This window comes from Ovis canadensis, chromosome 1 (assembly GCF_042477335.2).
Source record: "Ovis canadensis isolate MfBH-ARS-UI-01 breed Bighorn chromosome 1, ARS-UI_OviCan_v2, whole genome shotgun sequence".
NCBI lineage: Eukaryota > Metazoa > Chordata > Mammalia > Artiodactyla > Bovidae > Ovis > Ovis canadensis.
In genome coordinates, this window is record NC_091245.1 from 275,154,089 (window position 1) to 275,176,364 (window position 22,276).

General features: G+C 43.1%; 1 protein-coding gene across 5 annotated transcripts in view; it reads left to right on the forward strand.

The window, feature by feature from the left end:
* The first annotated feature begins 5,486 nt into the window (after nt 1-5,486).
* Nucleotides 5,487-22,276, forward strand: part of PIK3R4 (phosphoinositide-3-kinase regulatory subunit 4) — a 77,645-nt gene continuing 60,855 nt past the window's right edge. Inside the window, exons 1-5 of one of the 5 annotated variants that reach the window (XM_069568306.1) lie at nt 5,493-5,746; nt 5,837-6,070; nt 7,019-7,802; nt 12,787-12,920; nt 14,033-14,615. In XM_069568306.1, coding sequence (XP_069424407.1) covers nt 7,070-7,802; nt 12,787-12,920; nt 14,033-14,615 — 1,450 coding nt within the window. In that variant the 5' untranslated portion in view covers nt 5,493-5,746; nt 5,837-6,070; nt 7,019-7,069. Of the gene's footprint in view, nt 6,077-7,018; nt 7,803-12,786; nt 12,921-14,032; nt 14,616-22,276 lie in introns of all 5 variants that reach the window. The other 4 variants (XM_069568302.1, XM_069568314.1, XM_069568301.1 and 1 more) reach the window with 4 other exon arrangements.

Below are 22,276 nucleotides of genomic sequence, written 5' to 3' on the forward strand. Positions count from 1 at the left end.
GATGTGTCCCCATCCCCTCTGAGGGCCATGGTGCTCCTGTGGGCTCACACTGCCCCATCGCCCACCACACACGCACCCACACATGCACCACTCTCCCTTCTAGCTCGTTCTTGCCAGATCTCCTCATCCCTCAAAGCTGCATCTTCTTCGCTTGCCCTGTTTGGAGGCTGGGACCCAGTGAGTGCTCACTGAACAGCAACGCTCTTCTCAGGAGCAATATCTCCCGTGGAGGAGCCAGGGGCCTTCACTGCTTGCAGTATGAGATTCACTGTTGAGTGTGCAATGTGAAAGCGGGTGGCTAACGCCTGCACACAGATACGCCCGACCGCTCAGTGTCGCTGCGGAGAAAGGAGCCCCTGGACCCAGCGTGGAGTCTATTCCCTTCGCAGCACGCCACTTGGGTGACCAATGTCCCTTTATCCAGGTCAGTACAAAACTTCATCCCAGTTGATCTCTTCCCGACAGCCTTTGTGGGGAGGCGGCTCAGAATGCTTGTGGCTCTCCAACTCTATCCTTAGGGTTTAAAGATGGAGCCATCAATCCTCGCATGAACCCTTGCAAAGCTCTCAGCAGTTACAGTTAGGAAGCTTTGAGAACAAGAAATAGTGCGATGGGAATACCAAAAGTGGCATTCCATTTCGCCTTCAGGATGCTTGTCATTGTATTAGCCAATTAAACTGCAATTCCTGGCTGAAAGCGTCATTCTTGTCATCACTTTTCACATGTGAATCTCTTTCCACAGAAAATCTTCCTTAAAGAACTTGAAGGTATTTCCTGAGAGGAATCCAAAGGAAGTTGCTCTGCTGAAAAGGAAGAAATAACAGGATGCACCTTTCCAGCAATGAACACAAGATCGTTGCCCATGATTTTAGTTTCCAATGGTGCTTTGCCTTATTGCTCTGTTATTGCTTGAGTTCAGAAATACTTCTCTTACTTAAAATTGAAGGCAGCTCTCTATCTACTCAGAAACACAAGGATGAATTCAAAACTTCTTAGATGTCATTTAATGGTTCTTATGGTTTGTTTGATTGAGCCATCAAGCATTCAGAGGAGATTATAATTTTTAATTAAAGGGTCATGCAGTCCTTTGGCTGAAGTATAACTTTGGTCATATGAACTTAATAACTACAAATTCTGCTTAGTATTTCCTGGCTTATTTATTCAGTTCAGTTGCTCAGTCGTGTCCGACTCTTTGCTACCCCATGAATTGCAGCACGCCAGGCCTCCCTGTCCATCACCAACTCCCGGAGTCCACCCAAACTCATGACCATCGAAGCGGTGATGCCATCCAGCCATCTCATCCGCTGTTGTCCCTTTCTCCTCCTGCATCAGAGTCATTTCCAATGAGTCAACACTTTGCATGAGATGGCCAAAGTGTTGGAGTTTCAGCTTTAGCATCACTCCTTCCAAAGAACACCCAGGACCGATCTCCTTTACAATGGACTGGTTGGATCTCTTTGCAGTCTAAAGGACTCTCAAGAGTCTTCTCCAGCACCACAGGTCAAAAGCATCAATTCTTCGGGGCTCAGTTTTCTTCACAGTCCAACATTCACATCCATCCATGGCCACTGGAAAAACCATAGCCCTGACTAGACAGACCTATGTTGGCAAAGTAATGTCTCTTCTTTTCAATATGCTATCTAGGTTGGTCATAACTTTTCTTCCAAGGAGTAAGCGTCTTTTAATTTCATGACTGCAATCACCATCTGCAGTGACTTTGGAGCTCAAAAAAAGAAAGTCTGACACTCTTTTCACTGTTTCCCTATCTATTTCCCATGAAGTGATGGGACCACATGCCATGATCTTCGTTTTCTGAATGTTGAGCTTTAACCAACTTTTTCACTCTCCACTTTCACTTTCATCAAAAGGCTCTTTAGTGCCTTTTCACTTTCTGCCATAAGGGTGGTGTCATCTGCACATGCTGGTAAAATAATGCTCAAAATTCGCCAAGTGAGGTTTCAACGGTACATGAACTGAGAATTCCAGTTCAAGCTGCATTTAGAAAAGTCAGAGGAACCAGAGATCAAATTGTCAACATCCATTGGATCATAGAAAAAGCAAGAGAGTTCCAGAAAAAACATCTACTTCTGCTTTATTAACTATGCAAAAGCCTTTGACTGTGTGGATCATAACAAACTGTGGAAAATTTTACAAGAGATGGGATACCACCTTTCCTGCCTCCTGAGAAATCTGTGTGCAGGTCAAGAAGCAACAGTTAGAATTGGGCATGGAACAACGGACTGGTTCCAAATTAGGAAAGGAATGTGTCAAGGCTGTATATTGTCATCCTGTTTATTTAACTTATATACAGAATACATCATGGAAATACCGCACTGGATGAAGCACAAGCTGGAAATAAGATTGCTAGGAGAAATACCAATAACCTCAGAGATGCAGATGACACCACCCTTATGGCAGAAAGTGAAGAAGAACTAAAGGGCCTCTTGATGAAAGTGAAAGTGGAGAGTGAACAAGTTGGCTTAAAGCTCAACACTCAGAAAACTGAGATCATGGCGTCTGGTCCCATCACTTCATGGCAGATAGTTGGGGAAACAGTGGAAACAGTGACAAACTTCATTTTGGGGGGCTCTTAAATCACTGCAGATGGTGACTACAGGCATGAAATTAAAAGAGACTTGAAATTTAAAAGACACTTACTCCTTGGAAGGAAAGTTATGACCCACCTAGACAGCATATTCAAAAGCAGAGACATTACTTTGCCAACAAAGGTCTGTCTAGTCAAGGCTATGGTTTTTCCAGTGGTCACATACGCATGGGAGAGTTGGACTGTGAAGAAAGCTGAGCGGAGAAGAATTGACGCTTTTGAACTGTGGTATTGGAGAAGGGTTTTGAGAATCCCTTGGACTGCAAAGAGATCCAACCAGTCCATCCTAAAGGAGATCAGTCCTAGGTGTTCATTGGAAGGACTGATGTTGAAGCTGAAACGTCAATATTTTGGCCACCTGATGTGAAGAGCTGACTCATTTGAAAAGACCCTGATGCTGGGAAAGATTGAGGGCAGGAGGAGAAGGGGACTACAGAGGATGAGATGGTTGGATGGCATCACCGACTCAAGTTTGAGTAAACTCCAGGAGTTTGTGATGGACAGGGAGGCCTGGCGTGCTGTGGTCCATGCGGTCAAAAAGAGTTGGATATGACTGAGTGATGGAACTGAAATTCTTTCAACATAGAGTTACTGTGTGACTCCACACTCCTAGGTGTTTACTCAAGAGAAGTGATAACATATGACCTCAAAAAGCCTTATGCACAAATTTCATAGCAGCATTATTTGTAAGAACCAAAAAAGTAGAAACAACCCAGATGTTTATCAAGTCATGTGATATATTCATACAGTAGAATATTGAGCAGCAAAAGAAAATGAAATACAACTCCAACAGGTATAATTCTCAGAAACCTGTGAAGTAAAAGAAGTCAGTCACAAAGACCCACATGCTGTATACCATTTATAGGAAATGTCCAGAATAGGCAAGAAAGAAAGTGTTAGCAGATTAGCAGTTGCTTAGGGCTGGGAAGGGGAGGAGCAATGGGCAGAATGGGGAGTGACTGCTAGAATGACACAGTTTCATTTTGGGGGTGTTCTAAAGTTAGATTATAGGGACGATTGCACAACTCTGTAAATATACAACCCCCCCCCGATGTGCGTATTTTACTTAGGTGAAATTTATAATCTGTAAATTATATCTCTAGAAAGCTCTTAAAAAATTCAACTTCAGTTCAGTTCAGTCGCTCAGTCCCGTGCCACTCTTTGCGACCCCGTGAATTGCAGCACGCCAGGCCTCCCTGTCCATCAAACTCCCGGAGTTCACTGAAACTCATGTCCATTGAGTCGGCGATGCCATCCAGCCATCTCATCCTCTGTCGGCCCCTTCTCCTCCTGCCCCCAATCCCTCCCAGCATCAGGGTCTTTTCCAATGAGTCAACTCTTCGCATGAGGTGGCCAAAGTATTGGAGTTTCAGCTTTAGCATCAGTCCTTCCAAAGAACACCCAGGGCTGATCTCGATGGATGCGATGGAGTCAATGGACGTGAGTCTGAGTGAACTCTGGGAGTTGGTGATGGACCGGGAGGCCTGGTGTGCTGCGATTCATGGGGTTGAAAAGAGTCGGACACGACTGAGCGACTGAACTGAACTGAACACCAATTTGCCAAAAATATACTTGTAGTTTTTGCTCCTCTAAAAGGATATTTTACACAGGCTATGTATGGCTCTTGTCCACCAAGAATGTGAGAAAACAATATTATAAGAACAACATGGGTAAATAAAATCTCATCAAAATACACTTTAAGGACCCTCAACACCACGATTGGGTTCAATTAGCCATTTGTCCCTTTGATGGTCTCAAAGCACAAGTAGCATAACTGCTCTCACCTAACTGCAGATTATCCCATGCTAGAAAACAGAGCCCTGGTTTTATACATAGATATATCCCCATTTTCAAGGACCAGCAGGTAGTAGGCATACAAATGTTTGTTATCTAATAATATGACCAGGATGGTAATGATAACCATTTCCACAAAAATAATTACAAGGAAAACAGTATGTATATATATAAGGCCTGGACGTCAACAGGTGAAGACTAACCGATCAAATTATTGTTGCTGTTTGCTATTTTAGCCACTTAGTCCTGTCTGACTCTTTTGCAATCCCATAGACTGCAGCCCAGGAGGCTCCTCTGCCTGAGAAATTTCCCAGGCAAGAACACTGGAGTGGGCTTGCCGTTTCCTTCTCCAGGGGAATCTCCCTGACCCAGGGATGGAACCCGCATCTCCTGCATTGGCAGGTGGATTCTTTACCACTGGGCCACCAGGAAAGCCCAACCTACCAAACACATAAATGTAAAAATAAAAATAATACAACAACAAGGGCAACTGCTTCTCCGTTATAATTTGGGTAATAATCTAAGAAGTTATATCAGTTAAATACCAGTGTGTTTTAATAAATAAATCCCCAAACTGTGGCATAACAAGTGTGCTTAGTGGCTCAGTGGTGTCTAACTCTTTGCGACCCCATGGACTATACAGTCCATGGAATTTTCCAGGTCAAAATCCTGGGGTTACCCACAGCCCACCAGGCTCCTCTGTCCATGGGATTCTCCAGGCAAGAATCCTGGAGTGGGTAACTGTTCCCTTTTCCAGGGGACCTTCCCAACCCAAGGATGGAACCCAGGTCTCCCGCACCGCTGCTGCTGCTGCCGCTAAGTCACTTCAGTCGTGTCCGACTCTGTGCAACCCCATAGACGGCAGCCCACCAGGCTCCCCCTGTCCCTGGGATTCTCCAGGCAAGAACACTGGAGTGGGTTGCCATTCCCGCACCGCAGCGGGCCTCTTTACCAGCAGAGCCACCAGGGACGTCGCCGCGTTACTTTCTTCAGGCTCCTGGCGCGAGGCCACGCCCCTACCTGGTTTCCTAGCAACCAGGCCCGCCCCCGCGCTCCTCCTCCTCCAGCCTTGCTGCGACGTCACTTCCTCTCCGCCACAGGAAGTGGAGTCGGAGCCGGCGTCTTCTCCCGGGAGCTCGGCCCGCAAAGCGTCGTCCGGCCGTCGCGGGAGGAGCGGCGTTTTCCCGCGCCCCGGAAGCCGGCCAGTCCTCCGGGCTCCGTCTCCCGCTGGTGCTGAGGCCCTAGGGGAGTCGGAGGACCTTGACGGTTCAGGCCCGCCTGAGAGGACGGCGAGGCCCGGGTACGCGTGGCCTCTGAGGCGACGGGGCTGGCGGGCCAGCTCCTCGGGCGCTGGGCTCTCGTCAGCCGCTGGGCTCTCGTCAGCCGCTGGGCTCTCGTCAGCCGCTGGGCTCTCGTCAGCCGCTGGGCTCTCGTCAGCCGCTGGGCTCTCGTCAGCCGCTGGGCTCTCGTCAGCCGCGGCCCCGAGAGCTCCTCACGTGTCCCGCGCGGGCCGCCGGGGTCCCGAAGCCTTCCGCGGCTCCCCCGTCCTCCCTCTGAGGGGGCTTCGCCGGGCTGCTGGCTCCCTTCGCCGCCCAGACCCCGAAGGGCCCCGCCCTGAGCTCCTCGTGAGGCAGCGAGCCGTCGGCTTGTGACACTTCCCACTGCCCCGGGGTAAAGGTTTGCGTGTGTGCACAGCCGTGCGTGCTTGTGTGCTTTGCTTTCCTGCAAGATCTGAGCTTTGAGAACCTTGGGCTGTGATTGGCAAGGAGGGTATTTTGAGTTCCTGCAAGATCTGAACTAGGAGAACATTGGGCTGTGTTTTGGCAAATAGGGTATTTTGATTTACTTTCCCTTAACATCTCTGCCATGGGTTCTTCCGTGTTGTTGTAAACCAAGCAGCTCTTCTGCCTTCAGTTAGCTGAGTGGGAAGGCACGCTGGAGTTAAGGCTGAACGGGTCCACGATATGGTGATAGTTTGGGTTTTGTTTTAGTCACTCAGTGGTATGCGACTCTGCGATCCCGTGGACTGTGTCGCCTACCAGGCTCCTCTGTTCATGGGATTTTCCAAGTAAGAGTACTGGAATGTGTTGCTGTTTCCTTCCCCAGGGGATCTTCCCGACCCAGGGACTGAACACAGGTCTCCTGCATTGCAGGCAGATTCTTTACCATCTGAGCCACCAGGGAAGCCAAGCCTAACCTGTTTGTATTTGGCGATCTTAGTTAGATTTAATGTGTGCTTGGGTTTTGTATTGAAGACTACAGATTCTTCTTGGACAGATAACTGTGTCACATAGCACTTTGGTGCCTCTCTCAGCCCCAAGCGCAATACTGAACACGTAGTAAAGATTGGTTAAATTGTTCAAGTATCAGTATCAGAAAATACACATTGTGACATTTCAACTTAATATTGATGGGGCCTGTTTTCCTTTAATATCCTGGAAAGGACGACAAAATAACAAGATCTTTTAAGATAAATATGTCTGAAATTTAGAGGCTGCCAAGAAGTTGTTAAGTACAGTCCTGTGGGGTGGGAGAGAAATATGATACATGTACCTTGTAGCAGGATGCCACATAAAAAATGATGTTTCATTGCTACCTTTTTTTTTTCCTTTTTTTCAGAAAGTACGTGTTGTATCCTAACCTGCTGTCTCAGGGGCGCTTGCTGCCATCATGGGAAACCAGCTCGCTGGCATTGCTCCCTCCCAGATCCTTTCTGTGGAGAGTTATTTCTCAGACATCCATGACTTTGAATATGATAAGAGTCTGGGGAGTACTCGGTTCTTTAAAGTTGCTCGAGCGAAGCACCGAGAAGGCCTGGTGGTTGTGAAGGTCTTTGCAATTCAGGATCCCACGTTGCCTCTCACCAGCTATAAACAAGAGCTGGAGGAACTGAAAATCAGGCTTCATTCTGCCCAGAACTGTCTGCCTTTCCAGAAAGCTGCTGAAAAAGCATCTGAGAAGGCAGCCATGCTCTTCAGGCAGTACGTGCGAGACAACCTCTACGACCGCATCAGCACCCGTCCGTTCTTAAATAACATTGAGAAGCGCTGGATCGCTTTCCAGATCCTCACAGCTGTGGACCAAGCGCACAAGTCCGGCGTCCGTCATGGGGACATCAAGACGGAGAACGTGATGGTCACCAGTTGGAACTGGGTTCTTCTAACGGATTTTGCCAGTTTCAAGCCCACTTACCTTCCAGAGGACAACCCGGCAGATTTCAACTATTTTTTTGACACTTCACGGAGGAGAACTTGTTACATTGCTCCTGAACGTTTTGTCGATGGTGGATTGTTTGCCACGGAGTTAGAATATATGAGAGATCCTTCAACTCCACTTGTAGACTTAAACAGCAATCAGAGAACAAGAGGAGAATTGAAGCGAGCAATGGATATCTTTTCAGCAGGTATTTGAGTTGGTCAGCTTTGCTAAGGTGGGAATGAATGTGCGTTTATTTTAACTGTTGAATACAGAAATTAACTTTTTGGTAAATCCACCTACTCTTCAGACAGATGCATTATTTCACTGGATGTGTTTTAAGTAGCTAGAATATGCAGAGAGTGATCCGCTTATTCAGATGTTTAAGGAATATCTGTATTCTTCTGTATGGGTCAGGCACTGTCTTAAGTGAGAGAGATGAATAGTTACATTTCTCTTTTCAAGATGCTTGCCCTTTAAATGAAGAGATTGATATTGGTGAGATTTCGGTGCACTGCTTTTTGCTGTGGTGGTGATATGCTTAGGGTACTGTTACAGGAACATATGGATACTTAAATGAGTCTTTGGTGGTGATGGGTAGAGAAGCAGAATCAGGAAAGGAATCTTGATTGGAAGGATGATATTTACGCTGAGACCTGAAAGGTGATTATGGCTCAGATGCTGAGTTGTGGTCGATTCTTTGCGACCCCATGGAGTGCAGCACCCCAGGCTTCCCTGTCCTTCCCCAGCTCCCAGAGTTTACCCAAACCCATGTCCATTGAGTCGGTGATGCCATCCAACCATCTCATCCTCTGCTGCCCTCTTCTGTTTCCTCCAATCTTTGCTAGAAACAGGGTCTTTAGCAGTGATTTGGCTCTTCCCATCAGGTAGCCAAAGTATTGGAGCTTAAGTCCTCAGCATCAGTCCTTCAAGTGAATATTCAGGGTTGATTTTTCCTTTAGGACTGACTGGTTTGATCTCCTTACTGTGCAAGGGACAGCACCACAGTTCAAAAACATCAGTTGTTTGGCACCCAGCCTTTATGGTCCAGCTCTCACATCCACACATGACTACTGGAAAAACCATAGCTTTGACTATACACACCTTTGTGGGCAAAGTAGTAGTTGCTTTTTTATGCATTGCCTAGTTTTGTTGTAGCTTTTCTTCCAAGGAGCAAGCATCTTTTAATTTCATGGCTGCAGTCATTGTCCACAGTGATTTTGGGGCCCAAGGAAATCTGTCACTGGTTCCACTTTTTCCCCACCTGTTTGCCATGAAGTGTTGGTCTTGGATGCCGTGATCTTAGCCTTTGAGTGTTGAGTTTTAAGACGGTTTTTTCACTCTCTTTCACCCTCGTGAAGAGGCCCTTTAGTTCCTCTTCACTTTCTGCTATTAGAGTTGTATCATCTGCATATCTGAGGTTGTTGATATTTCTCCCGGCTATCTTGATTCCACCCTGTGGTTCATTCAGCCCAGCACTTCCCAAGATGTACTTTGCATAGAAATTAAATATGCATGGTGACAATATACAACCTTGATGTACTCCTTTCCCAATTTTGAACCAGTCCGATATTTCATGTCTGATTCTAACTGTTTTTTCTTGATCTGCATACAGGTTTCTCAGGACACAGGTAAGGTGATCTGGTATCTCTTGAAGAATTTTTCCACAGTTCGTTGGGATCCACACAGTAAAAGGCTTTTGTGTAGTCAGTGAAACAGATGTTTTTTGGGAATTTCCTTGCTTTCTCTGTGATCCAGTGGATGTTGGTAATTTGATCTCTGGTTCCTCTGCCTTTTCTAAATCTAGCTTGTACATCTGGAAATTCTTGGTTCACGTACTGCTAAAGCATAAGTTGAGGGATTTTGAGCGTTACCTTGCTGGCATGTGAAATGAGTGCAGTGGTTCGGTAGTTTAAACATTCTTTGGCAATGCTCTTCTTTGGAATGAAAACTAACCTTTTCCAGTCCTGTGATCACTGCTGAGTTTTCCAACTTTGCTGGCATATTGAGTGCAGCACTTTCACAGTATCATCTCCTAGGACTTGAAATAGCTCAGCTGGAATTCCGTCACCTCCACTAGCTTTGTTCATAGTAATGCTTCCTAAGGTCCACGTGACTTCACAGTTGAGGATATCTGACTCTAGATGAGTGATCACACCGTCATAGTTCTCTGGGTCATTAAGACCTTCTTTGTACAGTTCTTCTGTGTATTCTTGCCGCCTCTTCTTAATCTCTTCTGCTTCTGTTAGGTTCCTACTGTACCTGTCCTTGCATGACATATTTCCTTGGTATCTCCAGTTTTCTTGAGAGGTCTCTAGTCTTTCCCATTCTATTGTTTTCCTCTGTTTCTTTACACTGTTCATGTAAGAAGGCTTGTTATTAGATTCATGTTATTCATTCTCAGGCCCTCTGTGTAGGTGATGATGTTCTCATACTATGTTATCTGGAGCAAATGGTATGTAATGGTGATGTTTATTTTGATCATGTGGTCAAATGCTTGCCCACTTTCTCCTTTCTGTAGTTACTTCTTGTTTTTGTTTTTAATCCCTTGCAATTAGTAAAGCGGCCTGTGGGAAGAAACTTTTAACACCGTCCTAGTATCCTGCCAGTCGTCACGATTTCCTCTTTGATTTGGCATCTGTTAGTCATTCTTCTCTTCTTTGATCTTTACTGTGATGGTTGCAAAATGATGATCTTCCGATTCCAGCACCTTCCACCATAGGCCTTCAGCATTCTATGTGCTCAAGTATCCTCTCTTTCCCCTAACTTGTTTATTATTGTTGGTATGGACTCTTCTGGAGAAGGCAATGACACCCCACTCCAGTACTCTTGCCTGGAAAATCCCATGGGCGGAGGAGCCTGGTAGGCTACAGTCCATGGGGTTGCAAAGAGTCAGACACGACTGAGCAAATTCACTACTACTACTATGGACTCTTCAGTTCGTACCTGCAGTTTGTAGGTAGGTAGGTAATATTACCTGCAGGTAATATTCTTTGTAGGATTTTTATATCAGGGATATTAATGTATAGTTTTCTTTAATTATGATCCTTTTGTCTAGTTTGCTACTAGGGTAAGATTGGCCTCATAGAATAACTTGGAAAGTGTTTCTCCTCCTCTGTGTTTTGTTAGGACTTGTTAAGGATGGCTGTTAATTATTTTAATGTTTGGCAGAATTCACTTGTTTAGCTGGCTTAGGTTTCTCTTTGTGGGAGATTTTTAATTACTAATTCCATCACTCTTTAAGGTCTATTCAGATTTTCTTTGAAGTCACCTTTGGTCATCTTTATCTTTTTAGGAATCTGTCCATTTCATTTAGTTTGTCTTAATTTTTGGCAGGCAAACATCTGTTTAAATTATTCCCTTAAAATTCTTTTTATTTCTGTGAGGTTGGTAGTCATGTCCCCTTTTTCCTACCTGATGTTAGTAGTTTGAGTCATCTCAGTAAAAGTTTGTCAGTTGTGTTGAGATTTTCAGTGCACAAGCTTTTGGTTTTGGTAACATTCTCTAGTGTATTGTATACCTTATTGCATAAATTTTCTCTCCAATTTCTGGTTTTCCTTTCCTTCTTTTCCCTTTGGTTTTAGTTTGTTTCTCAAGGTTAAGATTAAGTTATTGTTTTGAGCTCTTTTGCAAGTTAGGTGTTTATCGTTTACATCTTCTCCAAATGCTGCCTTGGTTGCATACCATACGTTTTTGTGTATTGCTTTCATTTTCATGCATCTCAAAGTATTTCGTAAGTTTTCTTGATCATTGGTTATTTATGAATACATTGTTTCATTCTACATATTTGTGAATTTTTCAGATTTCTGATACTGATTTATTTCATTCCATTGTGTTTGAAGGACATAATTTCTATGATTTCAGTCCTTTAAAACTCTTGAAGCTTGTTTTATGGTCCAGCATATGGTTTCATGTGGAGAGTGTGCCACATGTACTTGAGAAGAATTTTGTATTCTGTTAGAAGCAGTGAGTGTTCCTTTGATATCCGTTAGATCTAGTTGATGGTATTGTTCAGTTCTTCTGTTTTCTTTTTGCTTTGGTGTTCTTAATAGCCATTTTTAGTTTTTTTTTTTAAATTATAAAACTTGATACTATATGAATAGAAATTAAGAAATTTATTGAGTTTTTATTATATATCAGGAACTGTCTTAGTTGCTAGAGATTTTTTAGTGAACAAAATAGACAAAAATCCCTATGGAGTTTACATTCTAGTGGGTATATGGATAGTAAAGAAATACATGCATAAAATATAAAATGTGGTGTTGGGAGAGGATTTTGCTATGTGTTGAGGGTGGGGTAGTTGTGTTGGGGCGCTTGCAGTTTTCAGCTGGGCAGTCACGAAATGCCACACTGCTAAGATGACATTTGATTCAAGACCTGAAAGAGGTTTAGGTGTAAACCATGAAGATTCTCGATGGAGTCACACCCCACGCAGAGGGACCGGCACATGCAAAGCTGTGGCTCAGGTTGTTCAAAAATCTTCTTAAAACTTGTTAAATGTGTGTCAAATAATGATTCGGTGAAACTGCTCTGTCTTTTTGGGAATGTAGATACTTTATTTCTTGTTTGAAGATTATTTAAGTGCACTATGAAGGGTATCTCTTTTCCCCCTTTAATCTTACAGCCACACTTCTTAGCACTTCCCATTTTATAATTGTGTTTGTTTGCTGGTTTACTTTCTCTCTTCTAGAATAAGAGCTTCCTGAGGGCAGAGATTTTATCTGTTTCGTGCACTGTTAAAGTCTAGTGTGTGGTAGGCACCTGATAACTCTTTGTTTAATGATTCGTGATCGAGTTGTCAGATATGACTTCTCAGTAGTTTCTTATGAACTTAATGTCTATAAATTCATAATAAAAACCCTATTATGACTTTCAGTCTATCCTTATATCTCTTAATATATGTGTATATATAATGCATGTGTAGTACATTTGTTTTAAACTAGAGAACAAGGAAGTAATTTGATTTGATTTAATTTTTTTAAGGAGAAAAATTAAGTAGGCCTCTTTTGACTTCATTCTTTTGTAAACTGATGATTCACTGGTAGACATTTTTTCTGCCTTGCTTGATTGTAGTTGTATGTTCCATTAAAGAAGTTATGTATCCTGAGTTTCATGAATTCTCTGAATTTTGATTTGTATTAAGAATCTGTTGCCTTTCAGTTTTAATGGAATTATTTCCTGCTGTTTTCCAGGTTGTGTGATCGCTGAGCTTTTTACAGAAGGCGTGCCTCTGTTTGATCTCTCTCAACTTTTGGCCTATAGAAATGGGCAGTTTTTCCCTGAGCAGGTGCTGAGTAAAATTGAAGATCGCAGTATAAGAGAATTGGTAACTGCTTCAAATATTTACCATAATGTTTTAAATAGAATTATATTCTCCCTTCAGTATTAGTTCTCTGGAAGGTTTTGAATTTGGGACAAGCACTAAAGCCCCATAGACTAATATAAGCCTCCTATTATTTTTAGTTTGTTAGGCAGAAATGTATAATTTTCCCCCCTTCTTAGACACAGAGCTCATTTGACTTTATATAACAAATACACACACACCCCTTTCCATTAGAATCCTAACTCTGCTTTGGACAGATTTGGAAGGAAATAAGGAGGTGCTTGGGCATTAGAGAGGTTGTCCAAGATAGAGCTTGCTGGTAAGTAATAAAGAGGATAAATATGTAAAATGAGGAGACAGGAGAGTCAGCTTGAGTGTAGTACAGCAGTATAGGGGCATTTCATATAGAAGCAGCTGGCTCTGTAGACGTTCCTTGACTCTGAGGGCAGTTCTGGCAGTGGGGCTGTTGAATCACCCGTTAGTATAGCAGATCAGATGTGAGGAATTCTGGGAGGTCATGTCAGCCGTATATATCCACACTGCTGTTTGGGGGGATTTTTTTTACAGCATTTACTACATAACTGATGCATCTGATGATGACTGTATATTTAAAATATTCTTTAGTAAGGTAGGGAACCCTGCATTTTGATTTCTTTTAAAAATGGCAAATATTAAAAAGTAAGATGTCCCAGAGGAAGCCAGTTTAGCTCACATCCAGTGAACAGTAGACTGGCTTTAGGAGCTGGCATACCTGTCTGTTCTCGGGGTGGCGCCCATTATCATGTTGGCTAAGTAACTTTATGAATTTGGGCCTACCTTTTCTTAGCTGTAGAAGGAATGAATTTGAGTGCTTTTAAAGACTTGATCCTCTTTATGTGTCTGGACCATCTAGAGTACATTACTGCGTGATTTCCTCTTGCTTTGTAGGGTGATGGGAGAGTCACATTTTACTCAGTAGTGAGGTTCTGAAAGTAGTTTGAAAGGTGAAGACTGGAAAGAGTCAGTATGACCTCAGAATCCCTTTAAATCACATGTAAGTTGGTGTTGTAGCTTTGGTCTGATTTAATTTGCTTTTCTCAAATCTGTGTTTTACTCCCATTTTCCCCTTGGTGTAGGTAACTCAGATGATTCACCGTGAACCAGATAAACGTTTAGAGGCAGAAGATTACTTAAAGCAGCAACGTGGCAATGCATTTCCTGAAATATTCTATACTTTTCTTCAGCCTTATATGGCCCAGTTTGCCAAAGAAACATTTCTTTCTGCAGATGAGCGTATTCTGGTTATAAGGAAGGATTTGGACAACATCATTCACAATCTCTGTGGACACGATCTGCTGGAGAAAGCGGATGGAGAGCCCAAGGAGAATGGGCTGGTTATCTTGGTGTCAGTTATAACGTCCTGCCTGCAGACCCTGAAATACTGCGACTCCAAGCTTGCCGCTTTGGAACTTATTCTCCATTTGGCCCCAAGATTAAGTGTAGAAATTCTTTTGGATCGTATTACACCTTATCTTTTGCATTTCAGCAATGACTCTGTTCCCAGAGTAAGGGCCGAAGCCTTGAGGACATTGACTAAAGTTCTTGCTCTGGTGAAGGAGGTTCCTCGCAACGATGTCAACATTTACCCAGAGTACATCCTGCCAGGCATAGCCCACTTGGCCCAGGATGACGCCACAATCGTCAGGCTAGCCTATGCTGGTAAGAGCTTATTATCCCAGTAAATGACCACTGACATCCTGAAATTAGTGACCGTAATACCTCTTGTTTCTCTGATATTTTGGAAATTCCAAAGATAACCTTGAACTTTCATCCTTGAATTATTTGTGTACATTTTGGTATAATTTATAGCTGATCTGTTCATGAAACTCAAGCTTTGTGTGTACTCTGATTATTTGAAGTGATCAGAATTATTAAGTAAAAATATATAGCACAGAATTTTATGATTGTACTGGGAGTAGTCATTCTCACATGCTAGTAAAGTAATGCTCAAAATTCTCCAAGCCAGACTTCAGCAATACGTGAACCGTGAACTCCCTGATGTTCAAGCTGGTTTTAGAAAAGCCAGAGGAACCAGAGATCAAATTGCCAACATCCGCTGGATCATGGAAAAAGGAAGAGAGTTCCAGAAAAACATGTATTTCTGCTTTGTTGACTATCCCAAAGCCTTTGACTGTGTGGATCACAAGAAACTGTGGAAAATTCTGAAAGAGATGGGAATACCAGACCACCTAACCTGCCTCTTGAGAAATCTGTATGCAGGCCAGGAAGCAACAGTTAGAACTGGACATGGAACAACAGACTGGTTCCAAATAGGAAAAGGAGTACGTTAAGGCTGTATATTGTCACCCTGCTTATTTAACTTCTATGCAGAGTACATCATGAGAAACGCTGGGCTGGAAGAAGAACAAGCTGGAATCAAGATTGCCGGGAGAAATACCAAACACCTCAGATATGCAGATGACACCACCCTTATGGCAGAAAGTGAAGAGGAGCTAAAAAGCCTCTTGATGAAAGTGAAAGAGGAGAGAGAAAAAGTTGGCTTAAAGCTCAACATTCAGAAAATGAAGATCATGGCATCTGGTCCCATCACTTCATGGGAAACAGATGGGGAAACAGTAGAAACAGTGTCAGACGTTTTTTGGGGGGGCTTGAAAATCACTGCAGATGGTGACTGCAGCCATGAAATTAAAAGACGCTTACTCCTTGGAAGAAAAGTTATGACCAACCCAGATAGTATATTCAAAAGCAGAGACATTACTTTGCCGACTAAGGTCCGTCTAGTCAAGGCTATGGTTTTTCCTGTGGTCATATATGGATGTGAGAGTTGGACTGTGAAGAAGGCTGAGCGCCAAAGAATTGATGGTTTTGAACTGTGGTGTTGGAGAGAACTCTTGAGGGTCCCTTTGACTGCAAGGAGATCCAACTAGTCCATTCTGAAGGAGATCAGCCCTGGGATTTCTTTGGAAGGAATGATGCTAAAGTTGAAACTCCAGTACTTTGGACACCTCATGCGAAGAGTTGACTCATTGGAAAAGACTGTGATGCTGGGAGGGACTAGGGGCAGGAGGAGAAGGGGACGACCCAGGATGAGATGGCTGGATGGCATCATGGACTCGATGGACGTGAGTCTGAGTGAACTCCGGGAGATGGTGGTGTACAGAGAGGCCTGGCCTGCTGCGATTCATGGGGTCGCAAAGATTCGGACACGACTGAGCAACTGAACTGAACTGAACTGAACTGGGAGTATTAACATTAATTTGGAGTACGAGGTTTACAAGTATGTGCTTCTGATCTAGTGTCTTTAGACCTTTCTGAAGTTTCTCTGAACAGATATGTTTGCTTGAATATTAGTGTTAGGGTATAACAGTCTATTGCTGTTGAAAAAAATTAATTTCCCTCGGTAGTTTGATGTTGAAAGGTCCTAACCTGTTAGGTTACTGAATTTGAAGGTGCTTTCAGTTACTATGGGAAATAGATGGGGTAACAGTGGAAACAGTGTCAGACTTTATTTTTTTGCTCTCCAAAATCACTGCAGATGGTGACTGCAGCCATGAAATTACAAGATGCTTACTCCTTGAAAGAAAAGTTATGACCAACCTAGATAGTATATTCAAAAGCAGAGCCATTACTTTTCCGCCTAAGGTCCGTCAAGTCAAGGCTGTGGTTTTTCCAGTAGTCATATATGGATGTGAGAGCCGGACTGTGAAGAAGCCTGAGCGCTGAAGAATTGATGCTTTTGAACTGTGGTGTTGGAGAAGACTCTTGAGACTCCCTTGGACTGCAAGGAGATCCAACTGGTCCATTCTGAAGGAGATCAGCCCTGGGATTTCTTTGGAAGGAATGATGCTAAAGCTGAAACTCCAGTACTTTGGCCACCTCATGCTAAGAGTTGACTCATTGGAAGAGACTTTGATGCTGGGAGGGACTGGGGGCAGGAGGAGAAGGGGACGACCTAGGATGAAGTGGCTGGATGGCATCACTGACTTGATGGACGTGATTCTGAGTGAACTCTGGAAGTTGGTGATGGACAGGGAGGCCTGGCGTGCTGGGATTCATGGGTTCGCAAAGAGACACGACTGAGTGACTGAACTGAACTCAGTTACTATGATGCTTAGGAAGTGTGGCTTCTCTGTGGTGAAGTGGATGTGTTACAGTAACACATCTACCGTTTTTTACAAATATTTATAATTCTCATAAAATCAAGTGATACAGACTTGTATTTTTAGCTCCCCAAATTAATTTTGAATGCTTCTTTCTGCATGGAAAATGTCATTGAAATATTCACATAATTCCATGATTTATTTCTAAAATATAATCTGATGGAAATTTGGAATTCTGAAGTCTTTGTAAATAGTATGTGACTTATGTATAGTGATGATAATGTCTCTTTCTTTGAAAGATACTTGCTTAGTATTCATTATTTTATGATATACTTGTTATTTTAGTGGAGTATGACAAATTATCTTTGGACTCTGTCTTTATAGCTACACACATCCACAGGGTGATCCGTGCTTGTTGGCTTTTTAAAAAATATTTATCCATCTGCCTATTGATGGTTTCTGATGTCCATAGTTGTATAGGTATAAATTTTAGGCTTAGGAAATTCAGGATTTATTTAAAGAGATATCCAGGTTTATTATTTGAAAGAAAGCATGTTTATAATTCACTTGGTAAAGAGAAATACAGTTGACCCTTGAACAATGTTGGGCTTAGCGATACTGACCCTCCACACAGTTGAAAATCCTCTTATAATTTATAGTTGGCCCTCCATCCATGGTTCTGCATCTGTGGATTTCACCCAGCCATGGATTATGTGATACTGTAATTTAATTTAATATTGAATTTTTATTATCATTTAGTAATATAAAATATTTAATATTATTTAATATTAATATTAAAGACCAGGAGCTGACTGTGGCTCATATCATGAAATCCTTATTACCAAATTCCGACTTAAATTGAAGAAAGTAGGGAAAACGTTAGACCATTCAGGTATGACCTAAATCAAATCCCTTATGATTATACAGTGGAAGTGAGAAATAGATTTAAGGGCCTAGATCTGATAGATAGAGTGCCTGATGAAGTATGGAATGAGATTCTTGACATTGTACAGGAGATAGGAATCAAGACCATTCCCATGGAAAAGAAATGCAAAAAAGCAAAATGGCTGTCTGGGGAGGCCTTACAAATAGCTCTGAAAAGAAGCGAAGCGAAAAGCAAAGGAGAAAAGGAAAGATATGCATCTGAATGCAGAGTTCCAAAGAATAGCAAGAAGAGATAAGAAAACCTTCCTCAGCGATCAATGCAAAGAAATAGAGGAAAAGAACAGAATGGGAAAGACTAGAGATCTCTTCAAGAAAATTAGAGATTCCAAGGGAACATTTCATGCAAGATGGGCTCAATAAAGGACAGAAATGGTATGGACCTAAAACAGAAGCAGAAGATATTAAGAGGTGGCAAGAATACACAGAAGAACTGTACAAAGAAGATCTTCATGACCCAGATAATCATGATGATGTGATCACTCACCTAGAGCCAGACATCCTGGAATGTGAAGTCAAGTGGGCCTTAGCATCACTAGGAACAAAGCTAGTGGAGGTGATGGGATTCCGATTGAGCTATTTCAAATCCTGAAAGATGATGCTATAAAAATGCTGCACTCAATAAGCCAGCAAATTTGGAAAACTCAGCAGTGGCCACAGGACTGGAAAAGGTCAGTTTTCATTCCAATCCCAAAGAAAGGCAATGCCAAAGAATGCTCAAACTGCTGCACAATCGCACTCATCTCACACGCTGGCAAAGTAATGCTCAAAACTGTCCAAGCCCGGCTTCAGAAATACGTGAACTGTGAAATTCCAGATATTCCAGCTGGTCTTAGAAAAGGCAGAGGAACCAGAGATCAAATTGCCAACATCTGCTGGATCATGGAAAAAGGAAGAGAGTTCCAGAAAAACATGTATTTCTGCTTTATTGACTATCCCAAAGCCTTTGACTGTGGATCAAGAAACTGTGGAAAATTCTGAGAGAGATGGAAATACCAGACCACCTAACCTGCCTCTTGAAAAATTTGTATGTAGATCAGGAAGCAACAGTTAGAACTGCACATGGAACAACAGACTGGTTCCAAATAGGAAAAGAAGTCCGTCAAGGCTGTATATTGTCACCTTGCTTATTTAACTTCTATGCAGAGAACATCATGAGAAATGCTGGACTGGAAGAAACACAAGCTGGAATGAAGATTGCTGGGAGAAATATCAAACACCTCATATATGCAGATGACACCACCCTTATGGCAGAAAGTGAAGAGGAACTCAAAAGCCTCCTGATGAAAGTGAAAGAGGAGAGTGAAAAAGTTGGCTTAAACTCAACATTCAGAAAATGAAGATCATGGCATCTGGTCCCATCACTTCATGGGAAATAGATGGGGAAACAGTGGTAGACTTTTTTTTCTTGGGCTCCAAAATCACTGCAGATGGTGACTGCAGCCATGAAATTAAAAGACGCTTACTACTTGGAAGAAAAGTTATGACCAACCTAGATAGCATATTCAAAAGTAGAGCCATTAATTTCCGCCTAAGGTCCATCTAGTCAAGGCTGTGGTTTTTCCAGTAGTCATATTTGGATGTGAGAGTCAGACTGTGAAGAAGGCTGAGCACCGAAGAATTGATGCTTTTGAACTGTGGTGTTGGAGAAAACTCTTGAGAGTCCCTTGGACTGCAAGGAGATCCAACTAGTCCATTCTGAAGGAGATCAGCCCTGGGATTTCTTTGGAAGGAATGATGCTAAAGTTGAAACTCCAGTACTTTGGCCACCTCATGCGAAGAGTTGACTCATTGGAAGAGACTCTGATGCTGGAAGGGATTGGGAGCAGGAGGAGAAGGGGACGACAGAGGATGAGATGGCTGGATGGCATCATGGACTCAATGGACGTGAGTCTGAGTGAACTCTGCAGGTTCGTGATGGACAAGGAGGCCTGGCGTGCTGCAATTCATGTCATCATAAAGAGTTGGACACAACTGAGCGACTAAACTTAACTGAATGTTAATATTTCAATATAATATTGAAAAATTCAGCTGTTCAAGCATCAACTTAATTGCAATGAATCAAATTAATTGAAAGAAAAGGCTATGGTTTTTAAAATCAGGTTGTGTTTTTTAGACTATTATGAGCTATTTTTGCCCAGTGTGTCTTAGTCTTTCTCAGTTGTAGTGAATAGGTAAGATTCTGATGTGTAGGTATTATATTAATATGTCATATTTACATTCGTTTACTAGCAGTCATAGCATAAAAACAGCGACTATTTATTGAGAAATCTGCTTTTAGTAAGGGCATGTACTGCTTCTGGTTGGAAGGGTTAAATGTATAATATATAGAGATTCTGAAGTTGGTTCTGGATTCTTTTTTAAAATTAATTTACCTGAAGAATACTTCCTTTACATTATTGTGACGGCCTCTGCCGCACATCAGCATGAATCAGCCGCAGGTACTACCGCACAATTGCACTCATCTCACACGCTAGTAAAGTAAAGTAATGCTCAAAATTCTCCAAGCCAGGCCTCAGCATTACGTGAACTGTGAACTTCCTGCAGTTCAAGCTGGTTTTAGAAAAGGCAGAGGAACCAGAGATCAAATTGCCAATATCCGCTGGATCATGGAAAAAGGAAGAGAGTTCCAGAAAAACATCTATTTCTGCTTGATTGACTATGCCAAAGCCTTTGACTGTGTGGATCACAAACCGAGGAAAATTCTGAAAGATGGGAATACCACCTAACCTGCCTCTTGAGAAATCTGTATGCAGGTCAGGAAGCAACTGTTAGAAGTGGACATGGAACAGCAGACTGGTTCCATATAGGAAAAGGAGTCCGTCAAGGCTGTATATTGTCACCCTACGTATTTAACTTCTATGCAGAGTACATCATGAGAAACACTGGACTGGAAGAAACACAAGCTGGAATGAAGATTTGCTGGGAGAAATATCAACAACCTCAGATATGCAGATGACCCTTATGGCAGAAAGTGAAGAGGCACTAAAAAGCCTCTTGATGAAAGCAAAAGAGGAGAGTGAAAACATTGGTTTAAACTCCACATTCCGAAGATGAAGATCATGGCATCTGGTCCCATCACTCCATGGGAAATAGATGGGGAAACAGTGTTAGACTTTATTTTTTTGGGCTCCAGAATCCCTGCAGATGGTGACTGCAGTCATGAAATTAAAAGACGCTTACTCCTTGGAAGAAAAGTTACGACCAACCTGGATAGTATATTCAAAAGCAGAGATATTTGCCGACTAAGGTCCATCTAGTCAAGGCTTTGGTTTTTCCAGTAGTCATGTATGGATGTGAGACTTGGACTGTGAAGAAAGCTGAGCGCCGAAGAATTGATGCTTCTGAACTGTGGTGTTGGAGAAGACTCTTGAGAGTCCCTTGGACTGCAAGGAGATCCAACCAGTCCATTCTGAAGGAGATCAACCCTGGGATTTCTTTGAAAGGAATGATGCTGAAGCTGAAGCTCCAGTACTTTGGCCACCTCATGCGAAGAGCTGACTCATGGGAAAAGACTGTGATGCTGGGAGGGACTGGGGGCAGGAGGAGAAGGGGACGACTGAGGATGAGATGGCTGGATGGCATCATGGACTCGATGGACGCAAGTCTGAGTGAACTCCGGGAGTTGGTGTTGGACAGTGAGGCCTGGCGTGCTGCGATTTATGGGGTCACAGAGTCGGACATGAGTGAGCGACTGAACTGAACTGATACGTGTGTATGCCCATCCTGAACCCCCCTCCCGCCTGCCTCCGCACCCCATCCCTCTGGGTTGTCCCAGGGCAGCAGCTTTGGGTACCGTGCTTCAGGCATTGGACTTGGCCTTGTCATCTGTTTTGCGTTTGGTAATGTACGTGTTTCTGTGGTGTTCTCTCAGATCATCCCACCCTCGCCTTCTCCCACTGGTCAGAAGTCTGTTCTTTACGTCTGTGTCTCCTTTCCTGCCCTGCATGTAGGATCACTGGTGCCATCTGTCTAAATTCCGTATATATGTGCGTTAATATACGATGTTTGTCTTTCTCTCCCTGACTATTTCACTCTGTAGAACAGGCTCCAGTGGTTCTGGAGTTTAAGGTCTGTCTGGCTGTTGAAGTTGACACACCAGTCTTGAGCGGTAGGTGTTAGAGTGTCTTCATTTCCCAGCTGAGGAGTTGGGGATGGGAGAGGCTGAGGTATACCACCAGGGTGTACCAGGACTGGTTCTTTCTCAGTTCTCAGGGCTGCGGCTGTGGACCTGGATTTTGAGGCACCGTGCTTCTATCTGTCTGCTGGGTCTCAGGGTGAGAGGCCGTGGTGACCCAGGGTCAGTGCCAGGACCTT